The 24,857-nt window shown below is 40.7% G+C and overlaps 3 protein-coding genes across 9 annotated transcripts in view; 2 read left to right on the top strand and 1 right to left on the bottom strand.

Annotated features, from left to right (window-relative positions):
- Positions 1-419: 419 nt before the first annotated feature.
- LOC137995206 (uncharacterized) lies at positions 420-23,751 on the bottom strand. The gene is made up of 10 exons (XM_068840779.1): positions 23,584-23,751; positions 23,429-23,470; positions 7,207-7,255; positions 6,980-7,077; positions 6,800-6,880; positions 6,585-6,699; positions 5,815-5,864; positions 5,418-5,558; positions 1,212-1,358; positions 420-824 (listed from the first exon to the last, which is right to left on the bottom strand). Exons 2-10 carry the CDS (start codon positions 23,453-23,455, stop codon positions 420-422), a joined length of 1,113 nt encoding a protein of 370 aa, XP_068696880.1. The 5' UTR covers positions 23,456-23,470; positions 23,584-23,751.
- LOC137994435 (WD repeat and coiled-coil-containing protein-like) lies at positions 9,446-19,280 on the top strand. 3 transcript variants are annotated; one of them, XM_068840009.1, is made up of 7 exons: positions 9,453-9,970; positions 11,157-11,673; positions 12,316-12,895; positions 13,145-13,297; positions 13,944-14,078; positions 15,067-15,173; positions 16,916-19,280. In XM_068840009.1, the coding sequence occupies exons 1-6, from the start codon at positions 9,465-9,467 to the stop codon at positions 15,138-15,140; spliced, it is 1,965 nt and encodes a 654-aa protein (XP_068696110.1). In that variant the 5' UTR covers positions 9,453-9,464; the 3' UTR covers positions 15,141-15,173; positions 16,916-19,280. The 3 variants fall into 3 exon arrangements, with proteins under 3 accessions (XP_068696109.1, XP_068696110.1, XP_068696108.1); XM_068840008.1 differs by lacking the exon at positions 15,067-15,173 and having other exon boundaries at positions 9,446-9,970; positions 12,316-12,883; XM_068840007.1 differs by lacking the exon at positions 15,067-15,173.
- Positions 21,377-24,857, top strand: part of LOC137996608 (uncharacterized) — a 22,839-nt gene continuing 19,358 nt past the window's right edge. Inside the window, exons 1-3 of one of the 5 annotated variants that reach the window (XM_068842098.1) lie at positions 21,377-21,503; positions 22,200-22,253; positions 23,771-23,860. The gene's annotated coding sequence lies outside the window, so the exon portion shown is untranslated. Of the gene's footprint in view, positions 21,504-22,005; positions 22,111-22,199; positions 22,254-23,770; positions 23,861-24,857 lie in introns of those variants that run through there. The other 4 variants (XM_068842096.1, XM_068842099.1, XM_068842102.1 and 1 more) reach the window with 4 other exon arrangements.

The raw sequence follows: 24,857 nt of genomic DNA, 5'->3' as shown, positions 1-24,857 counted from the left end.
GAAAACCGGAGTACCCGGAGAAAAACCTCTCGGTGCAGAGTAGAGAACCAACAAATTCAACCCACACATGACAACTGTACGCATCAGTTTTTTTGTTTTTACAAAATATGGTAGGGAAGATTTATCCATAATTTATCCATAATGTTCGCGCCTCGTTGGCTATCTATCATCTCATATCCAACGCGCGCTCGTGGAACAATTGTTTAATACACCATTACATTCTAAAAAAATATTGAATGCAATTAGTATTGGAAGCTTACAATCTGGGCTTTTAAACTTTAAAAGTCTCCAGTGTTTTAAAACGGCCTCTCCTCCTCTTGGGGTGCAGGGATGGCGCAGTGGTGAGAACACTCACCTCCCACCAATGTGGCCCGGGCTCTATTCCCAGACACGGCGTCCTATGTGAGTGGTTTGGTTCTCTACTCTGCACCGAGAGGTTTTTCTCCGGTATTTCGGTTTTCCCCTCTCCTCAAAAACCAAAATTTGCAGTGTCCCCAGTTAGTTCTCCAGCGCAAGAAGATTAGACACTTAAACCCTTTCCTTTTCCAGTTAGGCGTCTTTCTACCTCTATATCTGACGTTGGTACATCTCGAATCGATCTCTTGCCGGTTCACCCTATATTGCTGAAACCGACTTTTTGAAAAGGATACGGTGAGCAAAACAGCCCTCTGGTTTGCATACTCTGAGCCCTTGATCTTCTCATTGCACCAATTGTATATAAATCGCAGCTCTTTCTTAGGCACGTTATTTGTCTTCGTCTTCCATCCCTCGTCACAAATACACACTGAACCAACGCGGCGGCCATGGTGACAGTTGAGTGGCACCTGTCGTTCACACAAACATTTTTTACCAATATAACTGTATTAAATGGGAAAAAATGGAACAAATCTTTCAACGGAAATCAGCAAAGGGGACTATTTCACCAGCCGGGTTGTTTGAGTGGTGTAAAGGCTTTTGTTTTATACTAATGTTCTAAGGAGTGTTTTCGTAGAGCTGAGACTAAAATTTTTGAATTATTTTCCTCGGCGAAATACAGCAACCCTTGATGCAAAATAATTTTACGCAACTTTTTATTTCCGATTCTAGTTAGGGTTATGTATGACAGACGAATAGAGAGATTCTGATTGACTATGGTATCGCGAAGAAATTTCATTTCATGTCCGCTCTACCCCATGGAATTGCTGAAATCGGCCAGTTTGTTAGTTACTCACCGGGTTAATTTCTTTTATGTCCTCCAAAGTGTACTTCATCTTTGCTAGTTTGCTTTTCTCCATATTATCATGAATCTGTTTTTTCTGTTCCTTGGTCAATTCAGCGGTAATTAAACTTTTGCAGTCATTGTAGTCTTTGTCAAAAGCCTGTCGACATCAATTTAACTTTCATTAGGAGTCCATTGGCGATATAAATTGTTGCTTGACCGCCATGTGGAAGCGTGCCCCGCATTCGCTCGGACAGCTATAGGGGGAGAAGTTTACATACAAACTGGCAATGATCACACCTGTAGCGCGAGCCAAACGTACGTTAACGTACCAAGATCCCTTGATCTCGACTCCTAGCGGACCTAACCTCATCATTCAGGATCCAGCGCGCAGTTGTGTTGACGACAATGACTTGTCACCCTTTGAGGCGATTATTGTTTTTGGAAGTTTTAGTCCTTTCAACGTGGCATTGAGTCAACCGAAAGCAAAAACATTAAGCAAGGAAAGTGAGAAACACTTTGTTTTAAGGACGTTCGCGCTAATTGTTTGTGCGCAACGTTACTGCGCAGGTAACGCGACTGTAATATGTCACGCATTACTTTGAGCATCAGTGAAGTTGAGGTTTTAAAACCTTTGCAAAAACCGTGGACGATAAGTCTTGCACGGCGTTAGACCAGAGAAGATCGTGATCAGTCAAAATTGATTTAAAATATTTATGAAAGTCAAGTAGACTACTGCACGACTGATATTCGCGAGGTTTTATCAGTCGGGCACTAGTCTACTTGACTTTCACACAAATTTTTCAAGCATCAGTTAACATAACATGGCGACAAAAACGCTAAGGAAAAAATTCCAGGCCGGCAAAAGAATGGCACATTTATTTCCGAATCATCATGAAACTTCAAAGAGAAGTGAGCGCGAGGATGGAAAAGCTCAGGAAAAGGTAGCTGATCGAGAAGACTAGTGGCTGAAAGTTTGGAAAACTCGAGGACGAACCGTTGCGTAAATTTAATGGGCTCTTTCTTTTTAATGTTTTTATTACCCTACGAACTTAAGTTCAAAGTGAATGCATGTTTTTAAAGTTCTTTTCCTTTACTTTCGTGAAAATTGAGCAGTATTTTCGTCCTCGTCCGCTTGAATAGTGCGGACCTGCGTGGAGACAATCAGCGATTGAATTTCACAAAAAACACACTCCAGAGGATGAGCATGACGGCAATGGAAAGGTATTATACAAAACACCAACCAAATGAAGATGACCCCTGCTTAAAACGTCGTTGCTATGCTCGAGAAAGGTTTTTTTTTCGGTAAAAACCTTTCATCTCTTCAACGATCGAGCCTCTCTTAGGTTCCAGTCCTTGCCCGACAGGTCACGCAAAAGCGTGACAAACGAACTTTTCCAAGAGCTTTGCAAAATCACATCGATTTTACTCGTTCAGATCATCGGTGACCCCTATTTTATAAATCATGAATCACTTACTTTACTTGCTATCTACAAAATATGATGAAATGAAAAAATTCTCACCGTAAGAAGTTATCTTTTTTTAACATTTTCTTTCCTCGTGCCATCGAATTCCGGTAGTGGTTGCAACGGATAGAGCTTACGAAAACGCTCGTCGAGGATGAACTCTACTGTTTACCACATCCCTAGCGGCATACAATTATCTAAAAATCTTACTCCTAAAAACCTATGCACGGAAACTTTCACTCCAAAAGTTTATTTTTAGGATTTTCGATGGATGAGCAGATGAGGCTACCTTTCGTTATTATGACAGATTTATCGAAATTAAGGCATTTTTCCACTGCCATTTTCTCCGAAACAAAGTCGGTGACCCCCATTTTTTTTTTCATTTTTGGAGTAAGTACTTTATGACCTAACTCTAGGCGAGAAATGAAGAAAATCTCACCGTAAGAAGATTTTGGCGCGAACGTCCTTAAAATAACCTTCCTGGCCTCAATATAAATTTTAAAAAAATGGGAAATCTTTGATTGTAATATAGGGATAGTTGCTAAGATCAGTGATGGTTGCTATATTTTCTGTCATTCCATCCGCCGTAACTTATGCGCTTGCGCTTGTTGTAAATTTATCATGCACTATAACGCGTACGTACCTGATAAAATGCACGGTGGCTTAACCAAACATATATCTAAATTATAGTTGAATGGTTCAGAGTTGTGAGCTGTCAGAAAGGGACCTGTCACTTCCTTATAAAATAATTAGGATAGTACGCGCACTGTCATTGGTCAATAGCTGTGTTTAGATGAGAGAAAAAGCGCTCTATTGCTTAAGTCGCTCTCCCACCGACGCAGCATCACATTTTCTTTAGAAATTAGAAAATTTGTTTGTCGTGGGTAGGAAGGCCTGTCGGGGATTATCTGATAGATAGTACAGGGCCAAACTCGGGGTCGTATAAACGAGCTATGGGCCGAAATCTCGTCGTACATTGTCATGGTACAACGCTCAGGCAAAGAGTCCTGAGGTAGCCGACACTGTACATTGGAAATGGAAATGGAATTTGTTTACCCATGGAACACCTTAAGAGCGCTGAGGAGCTCGTTCATGTGTCCTTGCATTCCGGATCCAATTGGAATTTGGCAGTGTTGGTTTTTTTCTGGAAAGAGGAAAACCGCAGTACCTGGAGAAAAACCTTGTGGAGCAAGGAGAGAACCAACAACAAAATCAACCCACATATGACGCCGGGACCGGGAATCAAACCCGGGCCACATTGGTGGGAGGCGAGTGCTCTCACGACTGCGTCACCCCAGCTCCCCAACGTTTCTTTTGTTTTGTTTTCACTTGCGCATGCGCATCTGCATGCATGAATGCCAAACGAAGACAATTTATTAGTTATAATTTCTCTAATTTGTTTTTTATCCACTCCACTCAACGATTGTAAAAAAACCAAAGCGACCGGTTATGAGGATTGCTCAGGTGATCTGTTGGATGAACACGGCTGGGAAAAACTAGAAATAAAAAGACTTAAACAGCTCGCTGTCGCTGTCGCTGTTGTGATATACAAACTCCATAACAATCTTTCCCCACCATACTTAAAGCGTATTTTTACTAATATTTCAAGTGTGCATTCGCACAATCTCAGGAGCTCACAATCAAATTGTTATATCCACAGACCAAGAACTGAGCCTGCGAGAGGGAGCCTACACTACATGGGATCTGTTCTATGGAACAAAATCCCCTTCGCGACCAGACAGCCTCCCATTTTGAGCAATTTTAAAAATTCATTAAATGGGAAAGATTTGTTGCCCCTCTAATTACTAAAAAACTCTCTATCCCAGTTTATTTAATAACGTCAAAAAAAGCCATTAACATTGTTATATATAGCTGAATTTCTCTCCCAACAGCTCGCGCTCTTATTGGTTACTTCGAGGTCACATGACATCTAACACTAAAGCTGTTTCCCGCCAAAAGTATCTGAGCGGGCAACAGTGCAAAATCTATGACGTCAGACGGTAAAAGTGCACTGTTACCCGCGAATGTTGACCGACGACCGCCGTTGTTCTTGCCATTGCACGTGCAGTTTTTTTCGTGCTAAATGACAAATCACTTAATGACTGGTCCCTCGGGACACAGTTACTTTTGTTTCGCGAATTTCAATGTTTCCGTCGCCTGCACCTCGGGGAAACATTGAGATTCTCGGGAAACAAAATTAACTGTTTCCCTCGGGACCAGTCATTAAGTGTTTATTATTGTCACCATCGAGAATATTATCAACCTACCACAAAATAAAAGGTACTATACCAGTCTCAAGTTGAATAACTTCGTTTTAAGCACGGAAAGAATGAAAATTATTGAAATTATCAGTTTTGTCCTATTTCAAACAAGGACTATGCTTATGTAAGCTTCAAAAATAATAAATCGCTCGTACCAGATGAGTTTAGGGATTCGAATGAAACACTCGAATCACCCCTGAATCAGCTACAGTTATAGTGGCTACAATAACAAGCTACGCATATTGTCTTCGACCTGATTTCGCAATGGGAGTTTCTCAAGACTGCAAGAACTGGTGATTCGAATGGCTAGTTTGTTTATCTTGTGAAGGCGAAGGGAGCTGAAAGAGAATCAGCTCAAAAGAGATTTGGGTACGAGATCAGTTTAAATTAATCATATTGCGGACGTCACCAAACAGTTTCTCTGTTGGGGAGCGTTGCGTGACAACCTAAATATGGGCTGCGAATTAGACTGACGCATTCAGGACTACATACAATTTCTGGCAACTCTCCTTTCTTTCCTTTTGTATAGCACTCATGTACAACTTCACATTTCCCAGTTGCATTCCTGAAAAAGTTCCTCCAGCCGTTGTACTTATCAACGCAGTCAACGGGTTCACAGTCCTTTCTTGGATCCTGAAAGGAAATTAACTCTTTAATTTTGACCACCGCTTTACCAGTGACCATTATGCCCTTTGTTTTAAATTGAGCACTATCGGGAGGTAGACCGCTTCATTTTTAAGCTCAATTTGGTTTAGCTGCCCGCGTTACATTATAATCCATTTTAACCTTCATTAGGTCTTCATGAGATATCTTTCTTAGAATGGGAATGCAGAAAAAAAACTATTTAAAGATTGATGATGCCCTTCACTCTTACACGATCAATACTCACTCTATCAACTCCTCTGCATTTCCTATAACTGTCTCCGCCGAAGCCAACAACTGGAATATCATAATAATAATAATATTATGTCAAATTGAAGCTTCAACATTCCCCCCCCCCCCCCCCCCCTCCGGCTCTAGCTCAAAATATTTAGTTTCTCAACGTGTAATTACGCCGATCAGATCAAGCCACTGATCCAACGTACACCGATAGGAAGATTGTCCACAGTTGCTTGCTTCAAAACTCCAGTGTTGTGGTCTCAGTGTTGGTAGTATAGATATCTAGTTGATCTATTAGTATAGTGCATTCTGGTTTATGTTACGAGTATCCATTAACGGCTTTCTTCACACTGAAGAAGGGTTCTACACCCGAAACGTCTGTGATTTTTAAAAAACTACTGATACTTTTTGATATTTATTTTATATCACTCTACTTGTTTAAAGCTCACTTTGTATCTTGAGAATGACACCATGTACAAAACAGCCTCTTACAAGATAATATAACAAATCTATACTTTAGCCGCATAGCTAGGCGACAGCAACATTTTAAAGATAATACCTATTGATCTAAAACAACTTTTAAAATTATACTTTTCCGCCTAAATGTAAGGCCATGGTTTAGTAGAGTACCGACCGCAAATGTTCGAAGGGTGGATAGCACTATCCACTGGATAACTCAATTGGTTTTGCCATAATAGGTTATCCGCTGGATAGTGATTTATCCAGTGGATATTGTTATCTACACTTTAAACAACTGAGACCTGTTATTTAATGTTTTACCGTCCAGCCACGATGATTTCTTTGGTTCGGTGGTGTTAAAAGATACTTTGTGGCGAAGTTTCCTCTCTTCAGCAACAAATACGAAGTCACAGCTTCCGACTCTATCCATTGGATACTGCAATGGTAATATTAGTAAAATAAGTAAACGCTATCAAAGCTCATATAAATCGGCAAAAACTCGACGACAGTAAAGTCGGTTGTTTGCTAAAGGTTACCTTGTTTGGGAAAACGTAACTCATATTCGCTGTCGTTGCTGGAGAAAGTTTTATTTCGTTTCCTCCAACCAGTTCCATAGACTGAGGAGAAAAAAACACAAAAACCTCTCAACTTGCTGTTTTCAAACAACCGCAAACCCAACTCAAGACACTCAAGCAACGTTAATTTAAAATGCCAACCTTGCAATCCACGTCATTTTTGTCAACTCTCCAACAACATCGAGGCTTCTTAGGTGTTATTCTGAGCGTTTTCTTGGCATCGTTTGCCAGTATTATGTCTGCAGGGAGCAAAAGAGAAACACACGTTATGAACGAAGATACCGTTGAAATTATTTCAAAAATGAAGACGGTATTGACACAATCTTCGTATGAAAGATGCTCTCTTTACCTCATAAGCGCATACTTACAGAATTGGATGCCATAACTTTTTACATTAACTGGTAAGACTCCTGAACGCTGGCGAAAAAAAGTTAAAGGTAACCTTTACTTTTAATAAGTGAGATGCATTAATAGTGCTTGCTTGGTTTCGCGTTTAGATTAGGAAACGTACAGGTTTGCGAATCGCAATGGGCTTTTAAACCTACCTCCACGTGAATTTTCCCCTCAACTTCAGCTACATAGCACCACAAAAGAAGACTAAAAAGAGTTATTTGCATTGTATCGGATTTACAAATTCTCTCACGTATTGGTAAGCTATCCTGCGATGCAGGAATTCAACATTATTTCAGTCGATCCTCATTCATACGTTAGTTCTTTACCAGGTCCCTGAGGGGTCGCTGAATGGCATTAAAGCCTGGTAAAGAGCAGTTGAGTAACCAAGTTTATTAGGCCCCACTTTTTCAAAAGGTGAATAACTACATCCACAGGATAAATAAATATCCATTGAATAGCGCAATTGGTTTCGCTAAGACTTATCCCGCGGATGTCCCCCATACATCGTTTGAACAACTGCCCTGGGGCCAGGGATGGTTGTGAGTCAGGAGCCCTTCTCTCGAAAGTCCAGAAAAGCCATTTACTAAACTGCAATCCGCTTGTTTTGATAAGCTGGTTTCACGATAACAAAATTAAAAGCAAAATCACTGTGGATTTTTACTACCTAAATCCTCTTCGTTCTCAAGATATAGAGGAATGTGTGATATCGTATTTACTCGATTAAAACGCCGCAGATGGAAGGAACAATACCAATAAACATCGTTCTCGAATAAACACCGCACCCAATCAGAAGAATGTAAATAGGCCATTTCCGAGTTATGTCTGCCTCCTCTTCAAAGCGAGTCAAAGTGCGAAGTTTTTGTGATGGTAATAAGTTCTACTTTACATATGAAAACTAATTGTCACAACAAAAACTTTGCACTTAGACTCGCTTTGAAGAGGAGGCAGACATGAACTCGGAAATGGTCCATTGACCACCGTACATGGATTCTAAAAGCTGACGTTTCGAGCTTTGACCCTTCGTCCGGAACGAATCGAGGAATTATGGGTTGTGTGTAGTTTTTATAGTGGAGTAAGGCCTACGCTATTGGTCGTAACATGGCAACGTGAAAAATAGGAATACATTAGTTAAATGAAAAGTGTTCGTTAATACCGTTGTGATTAAGGGTGCCGATTTGGAAGATGAATTTTTGTTCCAGACTCTTGCGGCTTTCCGTCGTACCTTGATGTAGGGAAAGGCCGCAGGTAGCCATGTGTAGTTTGGAGTGGTTAGGGAGATTAAAATGACGAGCGACTGGCCTAGATGCATCCTTGTCATTGTAGGTGTTCGCGAAATCGGTCGCCTAGTCGTCTACCTGTCTCTCTAATGTATAATTTATTGCATAACGTACAGATTATGCAATAAATGACATTTGCAGAGGTACATATGAAACGATCGGTGATCTTAACAGATCGCTTAGGTCCCGATATTCTGTTAGTGTTAAGAGTGAAAGGACAAGTTTTGCATCGTGAGCGCGTGCATTTAAAGGTACCGAGTTGCTCATTAGTTTTGAGTGCGCTTCTAACTAAAAAGTTGCCTACGTTTTTTTCCCGTTTCTACCACTTCCCCACCGACACAGCACCACAGTTTCTTTACAAACTACCCCATTCAATCAGAAAAATGCTGCGTTTATTTGAGGATTGTGAGAAAAAAACAAGTACTCGTTCAATTCTCTGAACGTTGATCACAAGCCAGACTAGTGCTCCAGCACTGGAAGATTAGATACTTAGGGAACTGGTCAAAACTACTATTCTTGAACAGGACCCACCTTTGGGGTGGTTCTCAAAGACACCTATCTTCGAACTTATCTCATGAACATTACCGACAAAATTTTATTGGCTTTTAAATTTGAGTTGACAAAGGAATATTCAGCTTGCAAGAGTCAGCCTTTCTAGACAAACAAGAAAAGTGAGGTTTGAATCTCACTGTAATTTTTTACTGCTGGATAGAGGGGTGGCTATGCAATATAGACACCATCTTTTGACGTTAAGCAAGGAGGGTGCAGGAAGACACCACCATCTATTTTGTGGTTTGGTGGGTCCTGTTCGAGTGTACTAGTTTTGACCACTTCCCTTAATATAAAGTCCCTTTCGTACCCAGATCTCCCTCTTTCTTACTCTGAAAAAATGTCAGTGGGAGATCTGGGTGCCTGTTTTGCATGGGGTACAATGCATCCCGGGATCAAATAACAACATGGCAGCAAAAATTGATCTTGGGGACTGCAAGCTGCTGAGATCTAACGCAAATTATTTGCATCAAAACCTTCAAAGACGCGCTGAAAATGTCGGAAACGTACCTTATTGCGAGCTAGCTTGGACAGATGGAGAAAGAGTATGGTTGTCACCCGTACGTTTTAACCGGAATCGCGGTGATGGTTTTAGTATCACTGCAAGGGAAGCCTGTTTGATTGGTGAATTTGATAGTTTTGTTATGGGGTTGTCATGCAGCACGTTTGCCAATGGATCCAATGCATATTACATATGTGTAGTCATGAAAGAAAAGGTTGTCGTTTTGTTAAGAAAGATCGATGATGATATTTTTAGCCTTTTGAAGGAATACTCTGCAGAATGCATATCGCAAGGATGTGTATGGCACCCGAGTCTCCCACAGGTGGCCGTATTGTCTAAATCATCAGCCGTTCTCTTATGTTTTACCGAAGAGTTCAGTTGTATTGTGATCCCAATCAAGACGTTTCACAGGTGATCCATGTTTGTATCATGTCTTATGCGCCGATCAACTCGAAACTTCAACACCCCCCCCCCCCCCCCCAGGCAAAGCCCGGGCATTTGCACGTTTGAAGATTGTATCGTTCAACTTCCCGCCCCCTTGGGACAAAATGGTGTTCAAATGCCCTTCCCTGTCGTCGGATTTGTCTTTCATACCCTACTGAAGAACAATCGTCGTCAGCTCCTGCGGTCTTTAATTAAGACCTTTTGAAGACCCTGCATCTCTTCCTTTAAGCCATAGGGGGCCCACACAAACAGTGTGTCTGTATATAAAGAAATGTATGGGAAACATTGAAGAGTCCTAATATCGTAAACTTACATAGAGAAATGACTATGTTAAAGTTATAAGTTCTTATGACGTATAGTAACAGTCAACGGAAAACCCACCAAATCGCTCAAATTTGCCATTTTCAGCCACAGAAATGACAATACACAACAACTGAGGTAGGTTTACGTTTATTTTGAGCTTTAATATAGTCATTTCTCGATGTAAGTTTACGATGTTAGCTGTTAGTGACTTTTGGCGCCCGAAAAAAAATCATTTGAAACCTGACACTTCTGATTAAATTATCCCCACCCCACGCAGGCAAAGGCCAAAATCCCCACTCCCTGGGCACAGAAGATAGTCAAATACCCCCGGGGAAGGGATGCTGACGTTTTGATTTGATTGGCGCATTAGTCCAATCTATGAGCCCTCTTCATTGCTTTTACCTCATGTAGCATCCACACATAATCTAAAACAATGCTAAAACAAAATGCTATGATTTCCCATCAGAAGTTACTCTATTATGACTGGGCCAGTAAAAAGTAGGAGGCCAAAATATCCAAGAAGATAGCCTGGTATTTCAATGGGAATCGAATCAGAATGATGTGAAGGGGTCATGCTGTCATCTTGATTAGTAACTTTGTTGGCAAAAAATGCCGACTCTACAGGCCACCAAGAACGTGGTGATTTTTGCTGGCAGCGATCTACTTTTGACAATAATAATACACTCTCCTTTGGCAATTTTCCCAACATTTGACTGTCTTAATGTTGCAAAACAACTGTATTATGTACTAGGTACAAAAGCCTGTGATGATATGCCAGCTTGAATGGTACACTTGTAGTATGTAACTTTGTGAACTAAGTAGTCTTAATAACCAATGTATCTTGCTACAGGAATTTACAAGCTTGTGCATGGAGCAATGATGGGGAACATCTTGCTGTTGCAGTTGATGACATTTTATGCATAATATCTTGGACAGACTGGAATAAACCAAGTCAGTTTACTTATGATCAGTGGAACCATCTTGAAGCCTGTGGAAGGATAAAGTGCATTGCGCCGTGGAAAACATGTTCATTTATGGTTGCTACAGAGCTTCCTTTGGAAAAACTACTTGGAAATGATGAGAAATGTGATCTATTTGAGGTTGAAAATGAGCAAAACTGTTCTGATGATAGTGCAAGTGGAGTGTCCAGCTTTAATCCACATGATGGCTGTGCCATCATCACCAAAAAAAAGGACCAGAACCAAGATGTCAGCTCTCTGTTAAAGTTTAAGCCAAATATGCAACACTTTGAGGCCCCATCAACTTCAGCGCATATTATTGCAATAGGTTGCCAGGAATCAAAACCAGTTGAAATATTTCGAACAAACATTAAGGGCCTTATTTCTCCAGACTTGATGATATTTCAGGTTTGTAACTCGAGGATTGTTTGTTCAGCAAGATATTCGAGTCATCTCACCCCATCCATCAACAGCACCAATGATCAGAAATGCATGTAGGATGGTGTGGTGATTTTTGGTTAACATATTTGTGAGTGGTACTGTATACTTGAAGATTTTTTCGTAAAAAGTCTTTGAAAACCATATAATATACATCTAGACAAATAATATTAGAAAGGGCAATAATGGGAATAATGGAATAATGAACACCTGATTATTCCTCTTCATCCTGAGAATCTAAGTGCTTACACTTTTGTCTTTTTTTCAATATTAGAAGTGGTAATCATCTTTATTGAGGATACCAACATGACAAGAAGTGGTTTACAGAAGGGTACTGGAATTAGAACACTTCAACCCATTTGTCCCTGAAGGAGCCCCCATTGACGAGTAAAATTTGTCTGGCGTTAGACAGAGTAAAACCTATAAGTGTGACTCTGCAGAGGAAAAGAGTTGAAGGGGACAGTTTTTGAGAGGACCAAGATGTTGTTTACCCATTCATTAACCAGTAAAATCATCTGGCATTAGACAGGCTAAAATCTTACATTTAAGTCTCACTCTCTGGATTGAAATGGTTAAATATACTGTTGATTTACTCCACATTTTCCTCCACAGCCTGCATCAAATTCAGTTATAGTAGGAAGCCATTGCAGTAGCAAGTTACACTGCTTTACTCTTCCTTCACATGATACGAATTGGAAGGCGAAGGCTGAATGCCAGGCAGAAGATAAAATACTAGAACTCGATGCTAATGTAAAACCCAAGGGAATGTGTCTCATTCCTGGGAACACAGACAGTTTTCTTGTTTTACTTGGAAAAAGTAAAGAGGTATCCAGCATGGCTCCATTTCCACCCTCCAAGCTCACTGATTTCTATGATGCAAGTTTGCAATGTTTCAGCATGTCCTTCACAGAAAACAATGTCAATGAATTAGTGGACAAGTTTTCTCAACCAAACAGAAAAGAACATTGTCATAAGCATGTGGATGATTTAAATGGATATGATGATGAAAGGGTTGTTTTACCAAGCAGTGACTCTCCACCATCTTTAAGGCTTCCCAATGGAAGTCTTGCAAGAGGATTAAGCCCATCCATAATAGAGAACAGAATGCCAAAGCTAATATCTGAGCTTAATGCCTCAGATTGCCCAAAGATCAATGGAAGCTCTACGGAAAGGTCTCAAGGTGCTATAAATGGTTAATATTTGTTCCATGATGCATACATATGTTGTGATTTCTGTGTGATTTTGTTTTTGTTTTGAATAGGAAATGGATACAGAAACTCGTCTTTAACAAAAGTTATGCCATATTAGTCTTCTGTTTCAAAATTAGTTTCCCACATACACTTTTACATCAAGATGTGAATTTGATGGTATTGCTTTTGTACAGGTATGGTAACCATTTGAAACTAATTACTTTCTCTGTGTTTTTGTCTCAAATTTGCAGAAAACTTTAGCTGTTGCTTAAGGTACATAGAAGAGGCTAAAGCAGCAACGTTAGCCTCACTTTCAACGTTAACTGATGAACTATCCATTTTGGAGCAGAGGCTGAACACTATTGGCCCCAATCAGACGTTATATCCATTGCCAGATAGTGCAGGTAAAATTGGACCTTTTTTACATCAACCGTGGCATTCGTTTTCAACATTAATAATCATTCGTCAATGTAAGCACTGCGATTCGTGTTTGAACTTTTTATTTAAGTGTCAAGTGTATTTAGCACTGAGGGACTGATTGGAGATACATGTACTATACAGAAATTAAATTAACACATAGGTTGGTTTTTGTGGAGAGGGGAAAACCGAGTACCCGGAGAAAAACCTCTCGGTGCAGAGTAGAGAACCAACAAACTCACCCACATATGACGCCAAACCCGAGCCACATTGCTCCGGAGGAGGGGGGGGGGGGGGGAAGTGCTTTCACCACTGCGCCATCTGCAGAAGTATGGGACCTCAGACTTTCCAATATATTTTTCTTCACCCTGGCACACGCACATTTCGCTGTAGTATGTAAAAACACAAAACGTTTCTTTGTGGTACTTAACTTGTTCTAAGGAAAAAAGATATGGTGTTGTGTCCGTCTTTGTTTTGTTTTCTTGCTCACATTTCGTTTTGTAGTATTTTTAGTTTCCAGTGTAAAATAAAAGGCTAGGATCTGAGAGGTTTCCAAGAAAGGCATGTTAACACTTAAAGACAAACCACAGCGCAGTTGTTGTACTCAACTTGTGTCTTTTTCTTGTTCTGAAGAGTTTGTTACAGTTGTTTGGACAGATGAATTGACTGGAGCAGTGGAACAAAACAATTTTCTTCTTGACAAAGGCCGTTTGAGACTGAAGACAGTAAAGAAGGCATTCAGGGCTTCACTTGTTAGAATGTCCATAGGTAAGATCGTAACACTTTGCAACTCCTCTAAGAGTACTTATTAATCACATGTGCATCTGTATCGGTTTTTTTCTTGCTGGTAGAGCCATTGAATGGCACGTCATTTCAACATCTTTCCTTCCCAATTCGCTTTGTGCAGTTATTACATTTTTCCCATTCAAAGAAGCCGAGACTGTTTGTCTGCGGTGAACAATGAAAAAAAATAGAGAGTTTAAGGAGATTATCATCGTGACGGTATTGCGCATGCTCTAGCTTTAACGAATGTCATTATTTATGAGCCAATCGGAAGCGTCGTTATAATCCGCACGGGAAATTTACACGTACGCGTAAAAAGTTCTCGATTATTAAACAATCACTAAGGAGCTAAGGGCGGTGGACTTCGCATCATTCTCGTCACCAGAGCCTCGGATCGACGGGGGGACCCAAAGCTCTGGGAAACGCTGTGTGGGAGAACAAGCGCCGTAGGGTTCTTATAGCCAAAAATTGGCTATTGGAACCTTACGGAGCCTGCTCACTCCTCGTGCTTACATGAATGCACCAATTAGAGACGCTTTTGATTGTTCTTCACGAAAACCAATGAGAAGACACTTTGTTTCAGGGTTCGCCAGGGGAGGGTTGTTCGAAAGCCGATTAACTTAATCCAGGATTAGCGTAAACTTTTGTTTCATGTTTTCAACTCTTTTGTGAAAGTTTCTTTTGCTTATTTCTGTTTTTCAAGACTGAATATCAGCGTTGAACAGCATTTAAGAGTAGAGAAATAAACTCCTTTGTTAATTTTTAACCTGGGATTAGCGTTGATCAGCTTTTGAACAAGTGGGCCCAGAGCTCTTCTCTCCCTCCGTCAAGAGAAGAGCTCTGGGGTCGTGATTGAACTTTGCATATGACTGAGCAAGAAATTTTCACGTGTGTACCAAGAGCTCATTACCCGGAGCCTCCATCTTCTATATTAACCCTCTGAGTCAATCCTGTCCCGTATTGTTATTTTTAGAAGCAACACCCAGGGAGGTTTTTGCTGGTGTTTTCACAGTAGCCAATCATAAGAAACCTATGGTCGGCCGCTGATTACATCACGTGCAGCACACCAGAAACACGAAGGTATTTCAAAATGATGAAAAGTTATAGCAGTTCTAAAATAAAAATAAATGGGACAGGGTTGATTTAAGGGTATAATACGTATGGAGGCTCCAGGTAATAATAGGGAGTTTAAGAAACCACGACTGCTACGGCGACGAAAACGTTACCTCAAAATACAAGTTTGAGCTATTTTAAAGTGCACCTAAACCCAAATATTTTTTGTTCCTAATGAAAAATCTCCCCATCCAAAGCAAACATATGTCAGCATTGTTTTACAGAATTTCTCTTTTTTTGTTCCGTGCAAGGCACGTAAACCAGGCAGAACTAGCAGTAATTTGGACCCAAGGCCGTGATGTGAGAGGCATGAGTCTTATTCTCGATTTTACGTCACAAATTGCTTTGCATTCCTGTTTTCAAGGAAATTTTGCATTGCAAAGCAGTTTGTGACGTAAAATCGAGAATTGACCCATGCCTCCCACATCACGGTCGTGGGTCCAAATTACTGCTAGTTTGGATCACTTTGCGCTTCTTGCACGGCAGAGAAAAAGCGTAATTTTGAGGTAAGAATCGCCAAACATGTTTGTTTTCCGTGAAGAGATCAATAATGTAGACTAAAAAATATTTGGGTTTAGGTGCACTTTAAGTATTTCGCGGCTATTCCATCTCCATGCGGTTGGTACGGACGAGTTTGAAGTAAAGAGAGAGAATGAAAGATTTACTGCGGTGTGCCCACGTTGTCGTCAAAACCTTAAACTTGGTCATTTCAAGTTGCTGTTTTGACGAGTACGGGAGAGAAATGTTCAAAAATGCGTGCAGCACGATCATTTTTTCTCCTTTAACCAATATTAGGGAGCTTTAGCATTGACGACGGCACCGGCAACGAGAATTTCATGTAAAAACATAAATTCCCGTTATTGCGATCACTTCGCGACTATTCCGAACTTTTTAATATGACAAAGGTGTGGAAGTCCTTCAGAAATGAAACCGTTACGAGCGGCGGTTAATTTGGGGGAGAAAAATGAAAATTTATGTCCAAGTGCTGACGTTCTCCATAACACCTCAAACTTGGTTATTTCACATTGTAGTTTTGCTGACGACGGCAAAGAAATTGACAAAAAGGAAAAAAGCACGTGCAGGGCGTGCAAAGCTACTGCTTTTGCCTACTGAATATACAAATTTGTAACGTTCTCGTTGCCGTCGCCGTTGTCGTTGCTAAAGCTCCCTAATAGACCTTATTCATAAATGGCGGTCACATTTATAATTCTTTTGTCCACGTGCAAATTAGCCTACCAAGCCTCATTTTAGAGCAAGAATTCTTTTCAATTCACTGTATGGTATCGAGGCTTGGTAGGCTAATTTGCACTTCGACAAAAGAATTATAAATTGGCCGCCATTTATTAATAAGGTCTATATTGCTGCTTTATGGCGTTGTCGCTGCCGTATCCGTCGTCATTTCTTAAACTTCTCATTGGGCTCCTGACGCGTACGTGTAAATTTCCCGCACAACCTCTGGCTTGGTCGGAACCAGTACGTCAGCAAGTCGTGGACTTCCGGTGGTTCTTCAGAGTCTCAGGAGACATGAAAAAATAAGTTGCTGATGATTAAGCAATGAAAAATGGAGTCACGTTACGACTGCTTGTTGTTTGGAGCTGGTCAGAGATTGTTACCCTCGGCACTAATCGAGAGATTCACTGCCTCACTACACGATGGGAGAATCTGTCAACTGGGTTGAAAGATTTGTTACCTCTGTGTTTGCTCTGTAGGTGATGTGCCGTGCATCGTTTCTTCTGGAGAGAACGGTTTCATTCCTGTCAGGTTTTTAAGTGGCACCACCGTTCAAATGTCTGGACACTCGAGACTTAATCAAAGCTCTGAACGAAAAGCTTGAGATAACCTAAGGAGAGACGTGTTGTTGCCGACGGCATCAAAAATGCCATAAACCTGCATTAATAATATCTTTAACGCTCAACGTTTGTTTTATGTACTTATTGACTGAGTGTGAGGGCCGGACGGGAAGATATTTGACCCGAGGTCATGGCGTACGGATCGGGCACAGCGAGGTCCGTGCGCCATGACCGAGGACCAAATATTTTCCTGTCCGGCCCGACCTAAACTCAGTCAATAAGCATTTTATCATATGGACTCTTTACACTATTTAAGAGCACTCAGAAGAAGAAGTTAGGACAAAATAAAAAACAAAAATCTGCGCAGAAAATTTATCTGATATGTTGTTTGCATTTGCTTTTCTGGCTGTAAATTACTTGGATGTTTAAAAGCGACCAAATCCCCTAAAATTGCATTGCACGGAGCAGTACGTGTTCCTAGTAGGGCCGTACGGCTTTTCCGGCCCTGATCGCGCTAATGCGTACGGCCCTCATACGGGCATCTTCCCAATAGTTTTGCAATGAAAGCGCGCACGGGGCCGTACGGGCCATATGATAATACATTTTAACGCATCTTTTGCCGTCCTCTGCAAACAGCAACTTAACATAGACCGAATGCATAAATGGTGGCAAAAAATGTATTCTTTTGTTTATGTGCTAATTATACTGACTAGCCTCGCTCTCAAGCAACATTTCTTTTCTATTTTGTCCATGCAAACGAGGCTAGTTAGTGTAATTAGCACATAAACAAAAGAGTATTTATGCATTCGGTCTATAGCGAAATGTAATGTTTCGCTGACATCGTCAGCACTTAAGGAATATTTTTTATTCTCACTTCTAACGCCGTTCATATCAGCTTCTACCCAGCGAACAGTTGGTTTCTCCTACGCTTTCCGAGAGAGAAACCACTGCGAGCAACAGTTTAACTTAGTTTCTTTGAGTGAGCCGCCGTCCAGCGCCAAGGACAAATAAATTCAAATTTGAACCGGTAAAACAAGTTAGTAAACTTGTTTTGGCGCTTGCGCATGAGTTCAGCTACGTAACTGCTGCGTTTGGGCGAGCCCGCTGTGTAGTAATGAAGGGAAAAAATTCCATATTTTTCCCGCGAAATAAGACGAAGTGGTGTCAAATGCATCACGTGAGGCGTGACGTACGTCGCACACGCTCGATGGAAAATCTAACGGTTGCTCGCAGTGGTTTCTCTCTCGGGAAGGCCAACTGCTCGCAGGGTAATCAGCTTCATTGATGGTTAACTAATAATTCATGGCCTTTATGTAAGTGTCAACTGCATTTAACGCTGGTGCATTAGCTAACTGTACAGAAATCAAGTCCAATCAAATCAATTCTAGGGTAATTTTTAACGAGAGGGGAAAACCGGAAAAACCTCGCGAGCGGTGTAGAGAACCGACAAACACAACGCACATGTGACATACATACATACATACATACACACATACATACACACACACATACATACATACATACATACATACATACATACATACATACATACATACATACATACATACATACATACATACATACATGCTTTATTTAAACACGGTAAAACCTTCAGTAAGAATACAATAGCTATAGTACAATAAAATTCCGTACTTAATTACTACAGTAATAAAAATACTGTTTTACAAGGTTGCCGTGTGGGAGCCTAACTCTCATTGTCACAAAATCGATTCACCTCTTTTTTAAAAGATCTAACTGATTCGATCGTACGTAAATTGTTAGGTAAGTTGTTCCATAGTGAGGTCGCACTGTAGCTAAAACTTTTTTTGAGATAATTGGTGTTTGGTTTGGCCAAATTAAGCTTCATTTGTAAATTCCTGACATTATATTTTGTGGTGCGAATTGAAAACAGGTCCTGTAGATAATCTGGAGCAAGACCATTTAATATTTTAAACATTAGGATGGCTTTAAGCTTTTTCGGACGCTTAGCGAGATTGTCCTGGCGGAGTGAGGTAAGAAGATGGTTAGCATTCACGTCGTAACTACTTTTGGTAATAACCCTAGCCGCCCTGTTCTGCAATTTTTGCAGTTTATCGCACAGAGTCACGTTGCATTCGTCCCAAACAGAACTACAATAATCAAAATGGGGCCGAATAAGCGCATGATAGATTTGGAGAGCGGTCTTTACTGATATAAATGGTCTTACTCGTTTAAGAGCTCCAATAGCCTTCGATATTTTCTTAACTACTTCATCTACATGCTCTTTCCAGGTCAAGTGCTCTTCAATTAATAAACCTAGAGATTTAGCCTTGTGGACTCTCGTGACTGATTTTCCGTTAATTTCTACGTTAATTTCTTTGTTTCCAGAGACGCGAATCCGTTGGTGAGAGCCAATTACCATGAATTCAGTCTTTGTGACACTTAGACTTAATCTGTTCGCTACAAGCCAGCGATTAAGATTCTCAAGGTCTATGTTAATTTTATTTTCAAGTTCAGTCAATGAATCTGCTGCTACAGTAATATTTGTATCGTCCGCGAACGTTTTCGGGGAAGCAACTGACAGACAATTGGGCAAATCGTTAATGTAAATTAAAAATAATAATGGTCCTAGGTTACTTCATTGAGGGACGCAACAAGGAACTGAAGCAGCATTAGACAAGTGGCCATTCACGCTACATTTCTGAGTGCGATCGGAAAGGTAAGATTTAAACCAGCTTAAACTGGTCTGATCAATTCCATAATTGCGTAGCTTACGTACCAAAATACTGTGGTCGATGGTGTCGAAGGCCTTTTGAAGGTCAGTAAACACAACACCGTTCAGTAAACCACATCAATATTAACAGACCAATTGTACGTGGTCTCAATCAGTGCAGTGAGTGTGCTGTGAAGTGACCGAAAACCCGACTGACGCCAAGACTGGGAATTGAACCCGTGCCACAGCAGTGGGAGGCGAGTGCTCTCACCACTGCGCCATCACTGCTCGCTAACTGGCACATTTTTGTGTGTTAAGGAGGTTAGAATAGTCGCCATCTTTGTTTGAGCTACGCAATAACTATCATTCCTGCTGGCCCAGATTTTAAATATTTCCCTTTCCATATCTTTTGTGAAATGATCTAGTATTTCATTGGTGTTTATATAATAAATAGAATATTACATGGCCGCTTGGAGATACGAAATTTCTCTTCTCGTGTTGAAAAATATTTCACGAGTGAGAGCTGCGAACGAGTGAAATATTTTTTCAACACGAGAAGAGAAATTTCGTATCTCCTCGCGGCCAATATCCTCTATTTCCTGTGCGACTGTTCATTAACTACTAAGTTACAGGTAAGCTAAACAATTATCTGGTGGTAAAATAAGTGTTGAACCAAGATGCTCAAACCGTGGCGTCTTGTTTGAATTCAAAAGACCAACAGAAAATTGGTATTGATAATTTTGTAAAAAAGTTGATAAAGAGAAAGAAATGTTGTCAGGGGATGTGTTCAGCTCATGTTTTTGATGTCGAATAACTTCCATATTGTTTGGAATATAAACAAACTTTGATTGGTAAGGTGATGGAGAGGTTCCAACCTTTTTCAGAGCAATGATGATTAGGATTACAGCCGAAGAAAAGAAGAAAAGTCTATAATCTTTGCATAGATTCGCAAAATCTTCATAATGCAGTGCACACCACAGGCGTACATTGTATTCCGCGCGCTGTTTCCTTCAGAGCTTTAAACTTAATGGATATGTAACATGGTGTTGTACCGGAAGACATTGGCCTCTTTCTGTTGACACAGTGAAACTCGAAAAATGGCGAGAGCTCAAAAATTACATTCAATTAAGGGCCAAGTCGCACTAGAGACAAATGCGACTTGAAATCGGCAAGCGACAAGCTACAGTCGCACTTCAGAACAATATCTGTGAACAAAACATCACGCCATGCTGTGAGCGCCGCGCGATTTCCCGCAAAGCCGCCTTTACTTGCTGTTTTCATCCACAAAACTACGACACGAGGGATCTCAAAATATGTTACCAAAAAGAATTCTTACTATAATTTTTTTCTTTTTTTTCCTGGTTCTTCATAGAGACTCTGCTACACATCACCTGTCAAATCATTTCTGAAACAAAACACCCTCGCTTTTGTTTTCCAAGATTTGTCTCAGGTTGGCCTGCTCCAGAGGTAGTCGACGGCATCTTTAAAATTTGTCCGTCTTCAACCAAATTTTGTCCTTTGGTGAACAAAGTGGTCGCACTTGGTTTTTCGTTGTGATGACAGATTTTTGACATAAGGAAACACTTTTGTCCTCTAGTGCGACTTGGCCCTAGAGGACAAAACTGTTTACTTATGTCAAAAATCTGTCATCACAATGAAAAACCAAGTGCGACTGGTTTGTTCACCGAAGGACAAAATTTGGTCGCAGACGGACAAACTTCAAAGATGCCGTCGACTACCTCTGGAGCAGGCCAAACTGAAACAAATCTTGGAAAACAATAGCGAGGGTGTCTTGATTCGGAAATGATTTGACAGGTGATATGTAGCACAGACAGGTCTATGCGATAGACTTCGCGGTAAAATTGATAACGTTCTCATTTCGCAACAACATGAATCCAGGCGCGGGCGACAATATTTTCCGTATGAAATGGGGCAACAATTTCCTCAATATCCACCAGGATGGATCTATCCGATGCCTACCCCTTATATATTCAACGGTCAGGAGGAACTCCCAGCCCATCTCCTTCTACACGAGTTCTGACTCGCGACGCTCACAGCATGGTGTGATGTTTTGTTCACATATTTTGTTCTCAATTGCGACTGTAGCTTTCCGGACAATATTTTTGTCACTGGCCGATTTGAAGTCAGATTTGTCCAGAACAAATCCGAAATTGCCCTCTAGTGCGACTTGCCAAGTAAATGCTGATTTAAGTGATCACCATGGCGAAGAAAATAGCACCTCCCCATAAACGACATCAGAAAGCCCCGAAAGGTTGTTTAGCCTTTGTTCGACCCTACACATCAAATTAAATCCTTTGAAAGAAACCGGAGATCGTCGGCATAGCAAGTTGTCACATCGATCATTGGTAATAATGTTACATTGCCTGTACAATACCTTTAAAGATCACTCGTCGATCAGTTGGTAAATTCAATAATACTTTTCTCAGTCTCGATAAACACATTGGCGAAATCTAGGTAACATTAAAAGGATTTTTTTTTTTTACACGCTAGAACAGAGAACAAAGACAGGGAAGTTGAGCTTTATTTCTTAGCTGTTGGTGACGGGTAGGTAACCTATTACTTTTTTTTTCTGTCTGAATTTCATATTTCTGTAGCTTGCCTGTACTGTTGAACTTGGGTAAAATGTCGAAAGCGAAACACAAATACATCATTCAATCCTGTCTGGACTTTTGTAGGGTTGCTGTTACTGTTATCGAAAGATTCAGAGTCTTTCTAACTACCTTTCGTTTTGAACTCGCTCGCAAAATAAGGCTCTTGTGAGCAATTTTTCACACAGTTCGACGGAGAGGTCCGTTCTTTTCACGTCTAGATACAATCCACGCTCTCAAAGACATTGTAAGTTCTTTGTCAATTTAGTCAACAACACCGGGTCAGGGAACGTGATGGAGCGGAGCTTTTGTAGATGATTACACTCCAAGAAAGTCCTGCATAATAAAAAGCTCAGTTGATTGGAAAATCACCTTTGGTATTGTCTCAGTATTAGCGTTTTAGATTCTTCGTTACGAAATATTGGTCACTCTATGTATCAAGAAAACATTTACAGATCTTAGCAGTACATATTTTTTCATGGATCTGAAAACCTTTTGCTAAAAGTAGCACTCAAAAAGGCGATTTGGCGGAAACAGAAGATCTCGAAAGATCGCCGCTTTCTGATGGAAACAATCATTCTTTTCATCCGGTCATAGTTTCAATTATTAGAAATTTCCAGAACTGAATTGAAGCGATGATGTCAAAATGTCTCACCGGCTGTGTGTTAATTGAAAGCGTTCAAAATTACCATACTCTAACGCTGAAGTAAATTAGGATGTAACAAACGTTTCTAAATTTGAAATTTCTTAAAATTAATTTCAGTGATCTTCCTGCTGGATTGCTATAATTGTTTTCGTTGAATGACAAAAATCGGCCGGGACTTTGTTTTTCGAATGTCAGCTACAACGAATACTGAAAACAGGGTCATTATATCATTGGTAACATTTATATTGCCGATTGTCGAGGTATTCATGTCGGGGGCTTTTATCACAGTGGTCACACAGTTTCGTTTCATGGGCAATTTAATCGACACCTACATGGCTCGGGTGTCTGGAAAACCCGAATAGCGAATAGTCGCGAATAGCGAATAGTACGAACGGTGCGAACAGTGGCGAATAGTGACGAACAGTCTTCAATAGTCACCGCCTTATGTTGATCAATCTCGTAATCAAAGCAAATAATATGCTCACCTGTCGTCGAGAGAGAGTTTCGTGCATGCTTTTACAAACACTCTAAAGGAGAACAAACGTCAAAATGCAAAAATATAAATCACTTTCATTAATACATCAAGCTCATGATCATCTCCTCGCACAGTGACGCCCGAACATAAATTTTAGATACTCACATTTCATCATCCTCATCTGTGCTGTCCGATCCGGCGAGACACGTTCTGTAAAAAGGAATAAAATAAAAATGTGAGGCAAGTGGTTTGTGATTAAAGAGACAAACGAGCTACTCTGATAACCGTTGCGTTAATTAATTATCCAAATAAGCAACAGGATTTCAGTGCATTTATTACCTTTTCTTCTCAGGGCTCAAGCTGTTCTTCGCCGACACATCTCTGCTTTTTTGGCGGGAAAATCGCATCCGACGTTGCTGCGCGGTTGACCAGGAAGTACTGGGTACCAAATTTTCGTCATTTCGTCACAATCCCCCTCCCCACCCCCTCCACCCTTATTTGCCACTATTTGTTGCTATTCGTCACTATTCGTCACTATTCGCGACTATTCGCCACTATTCGCACTATTCGTGACTATTCGCTGTTCGGTATTCGCGACTATTCGCTATTCGCTATTCGGGTTTTCCAGACACCCACATGGCTCGGTAATTTGCAGGCTTTGCACATTTTTCTTGCTGTTGTATTTCTACTCTTTAACATCTAGACCAGGCTCGTGTTTGGGAAAACATTTGTTGAAAAAGTAAAAAGTTCGTCTACGTTTGCTCATGGACAGATTACAAAACGACGCGACATTTTGGGACATCTTTCCTAGATCATGGGTCTTTTTGCCTTGGAGGGGGGAACTCCCATATAAAAATCACGGGGTTGCTCGTCTTACCTTTTAGGGGTTAAAAAAGCGGTTTTGGTACCTCTTAGGGTGTTCAGCCTAAAAAGGTCCACAGTGGGAGCTTAAGCGGTACCTTTTAGGGTATTGAGCCGAAAAATTATGACAGACATTTGACAATTAACTAATTTTTAGCTTTGTCCAAGTAAAACCCATAATTTGGTAGCTCTTAGGGGTGAAAGAAATTTGGTACTCTTAGGGGTTCATTTCAATAATTCTGACGAACACCTCCGTCCTTTTTATGTGAGTCCCCCCCCCCCCCGGGGTTTTTTGCTGGTTACCTAACCTCGCTAAGCCCCGTAATCAGCGAGATGTCTCATTTGACACAGCTGTACGTATGGTACTTGGGAAATACAAAAATGCTCAATATCAGTAATATCGCACGTTTTGAAAATTAGATCATGCTGTGAGCCACGTCGTCAACGGTTGAACATATAAATATCACACCTCTCTTTCTGGGCCCCTTCTCACTCCCAGAGCTCCCACGATCATAGAAATGAAGCTCCTGGAAACAAGTACGGGGAACAAACATGCCCTTTGAGGGCCTACAATGATA

This window comes from Montipora foliosa, chromosome 3 (assembly GCF_036669935.1).
Source record: "Montipora foliosa isolate CH-2021 chromosome 3, ASM3666993v2, whole genome shotgun sequence".
NCBI lineage: Eukaryota > Metazoa > Cnidaria > Anthozoa > Scleractinia > Acroporidae > Montipora > Montipora foliosa.
Note: the sequence above shows the minus strand (reverse complement) of the source record. Positions and strands in the feature narration are given on the sequence as shown.

Bases quoted from the DNA above. Each gene is read 5' to 3' on its own strand.
- LOC137994435 (XM_068840007.1), top strand. From the start codon at position 9,465: ATGGCAGCAAAAATTGATCTTGGGGACTGCAAGCTGCTGAGATCTAAC. The intron at 11,674-12,315 runs GTTTGTAACTCG...TTTCCTCCACAG, and splicing joins CAGACTTGATGATATTTCAG to CCTGCATCAAATTCAGTTAT. The intron at 13,298-13,943 runs GTAAAATTGGAC...CTTGTTCTGAAG, and splicing joins TCCATTGCCAGATAGTGCAG to AGTTTGTTACAGTTGTTTGG.
- LOC137995206 (XM_068840779.1), bottom strand. From the start codon at position 23,455: ATGCACGAAACTCTCTCTCGACGACAG. The intron at 7,256-23,428 runs GTGAGCATATTA...TTTTTTCGCCAG, and splicing joins AAACTCTCTCTCGACGACAG to CGTTCAGGAGTCTTACCAGT. The intron at 5,559-5,814 runs GTGAGTATTGAT...ATTTCCTTTCAG, and splicing joins AATGCAGAGGAGTTGATAGA to GATCCAAGAAAGGACTGTGA.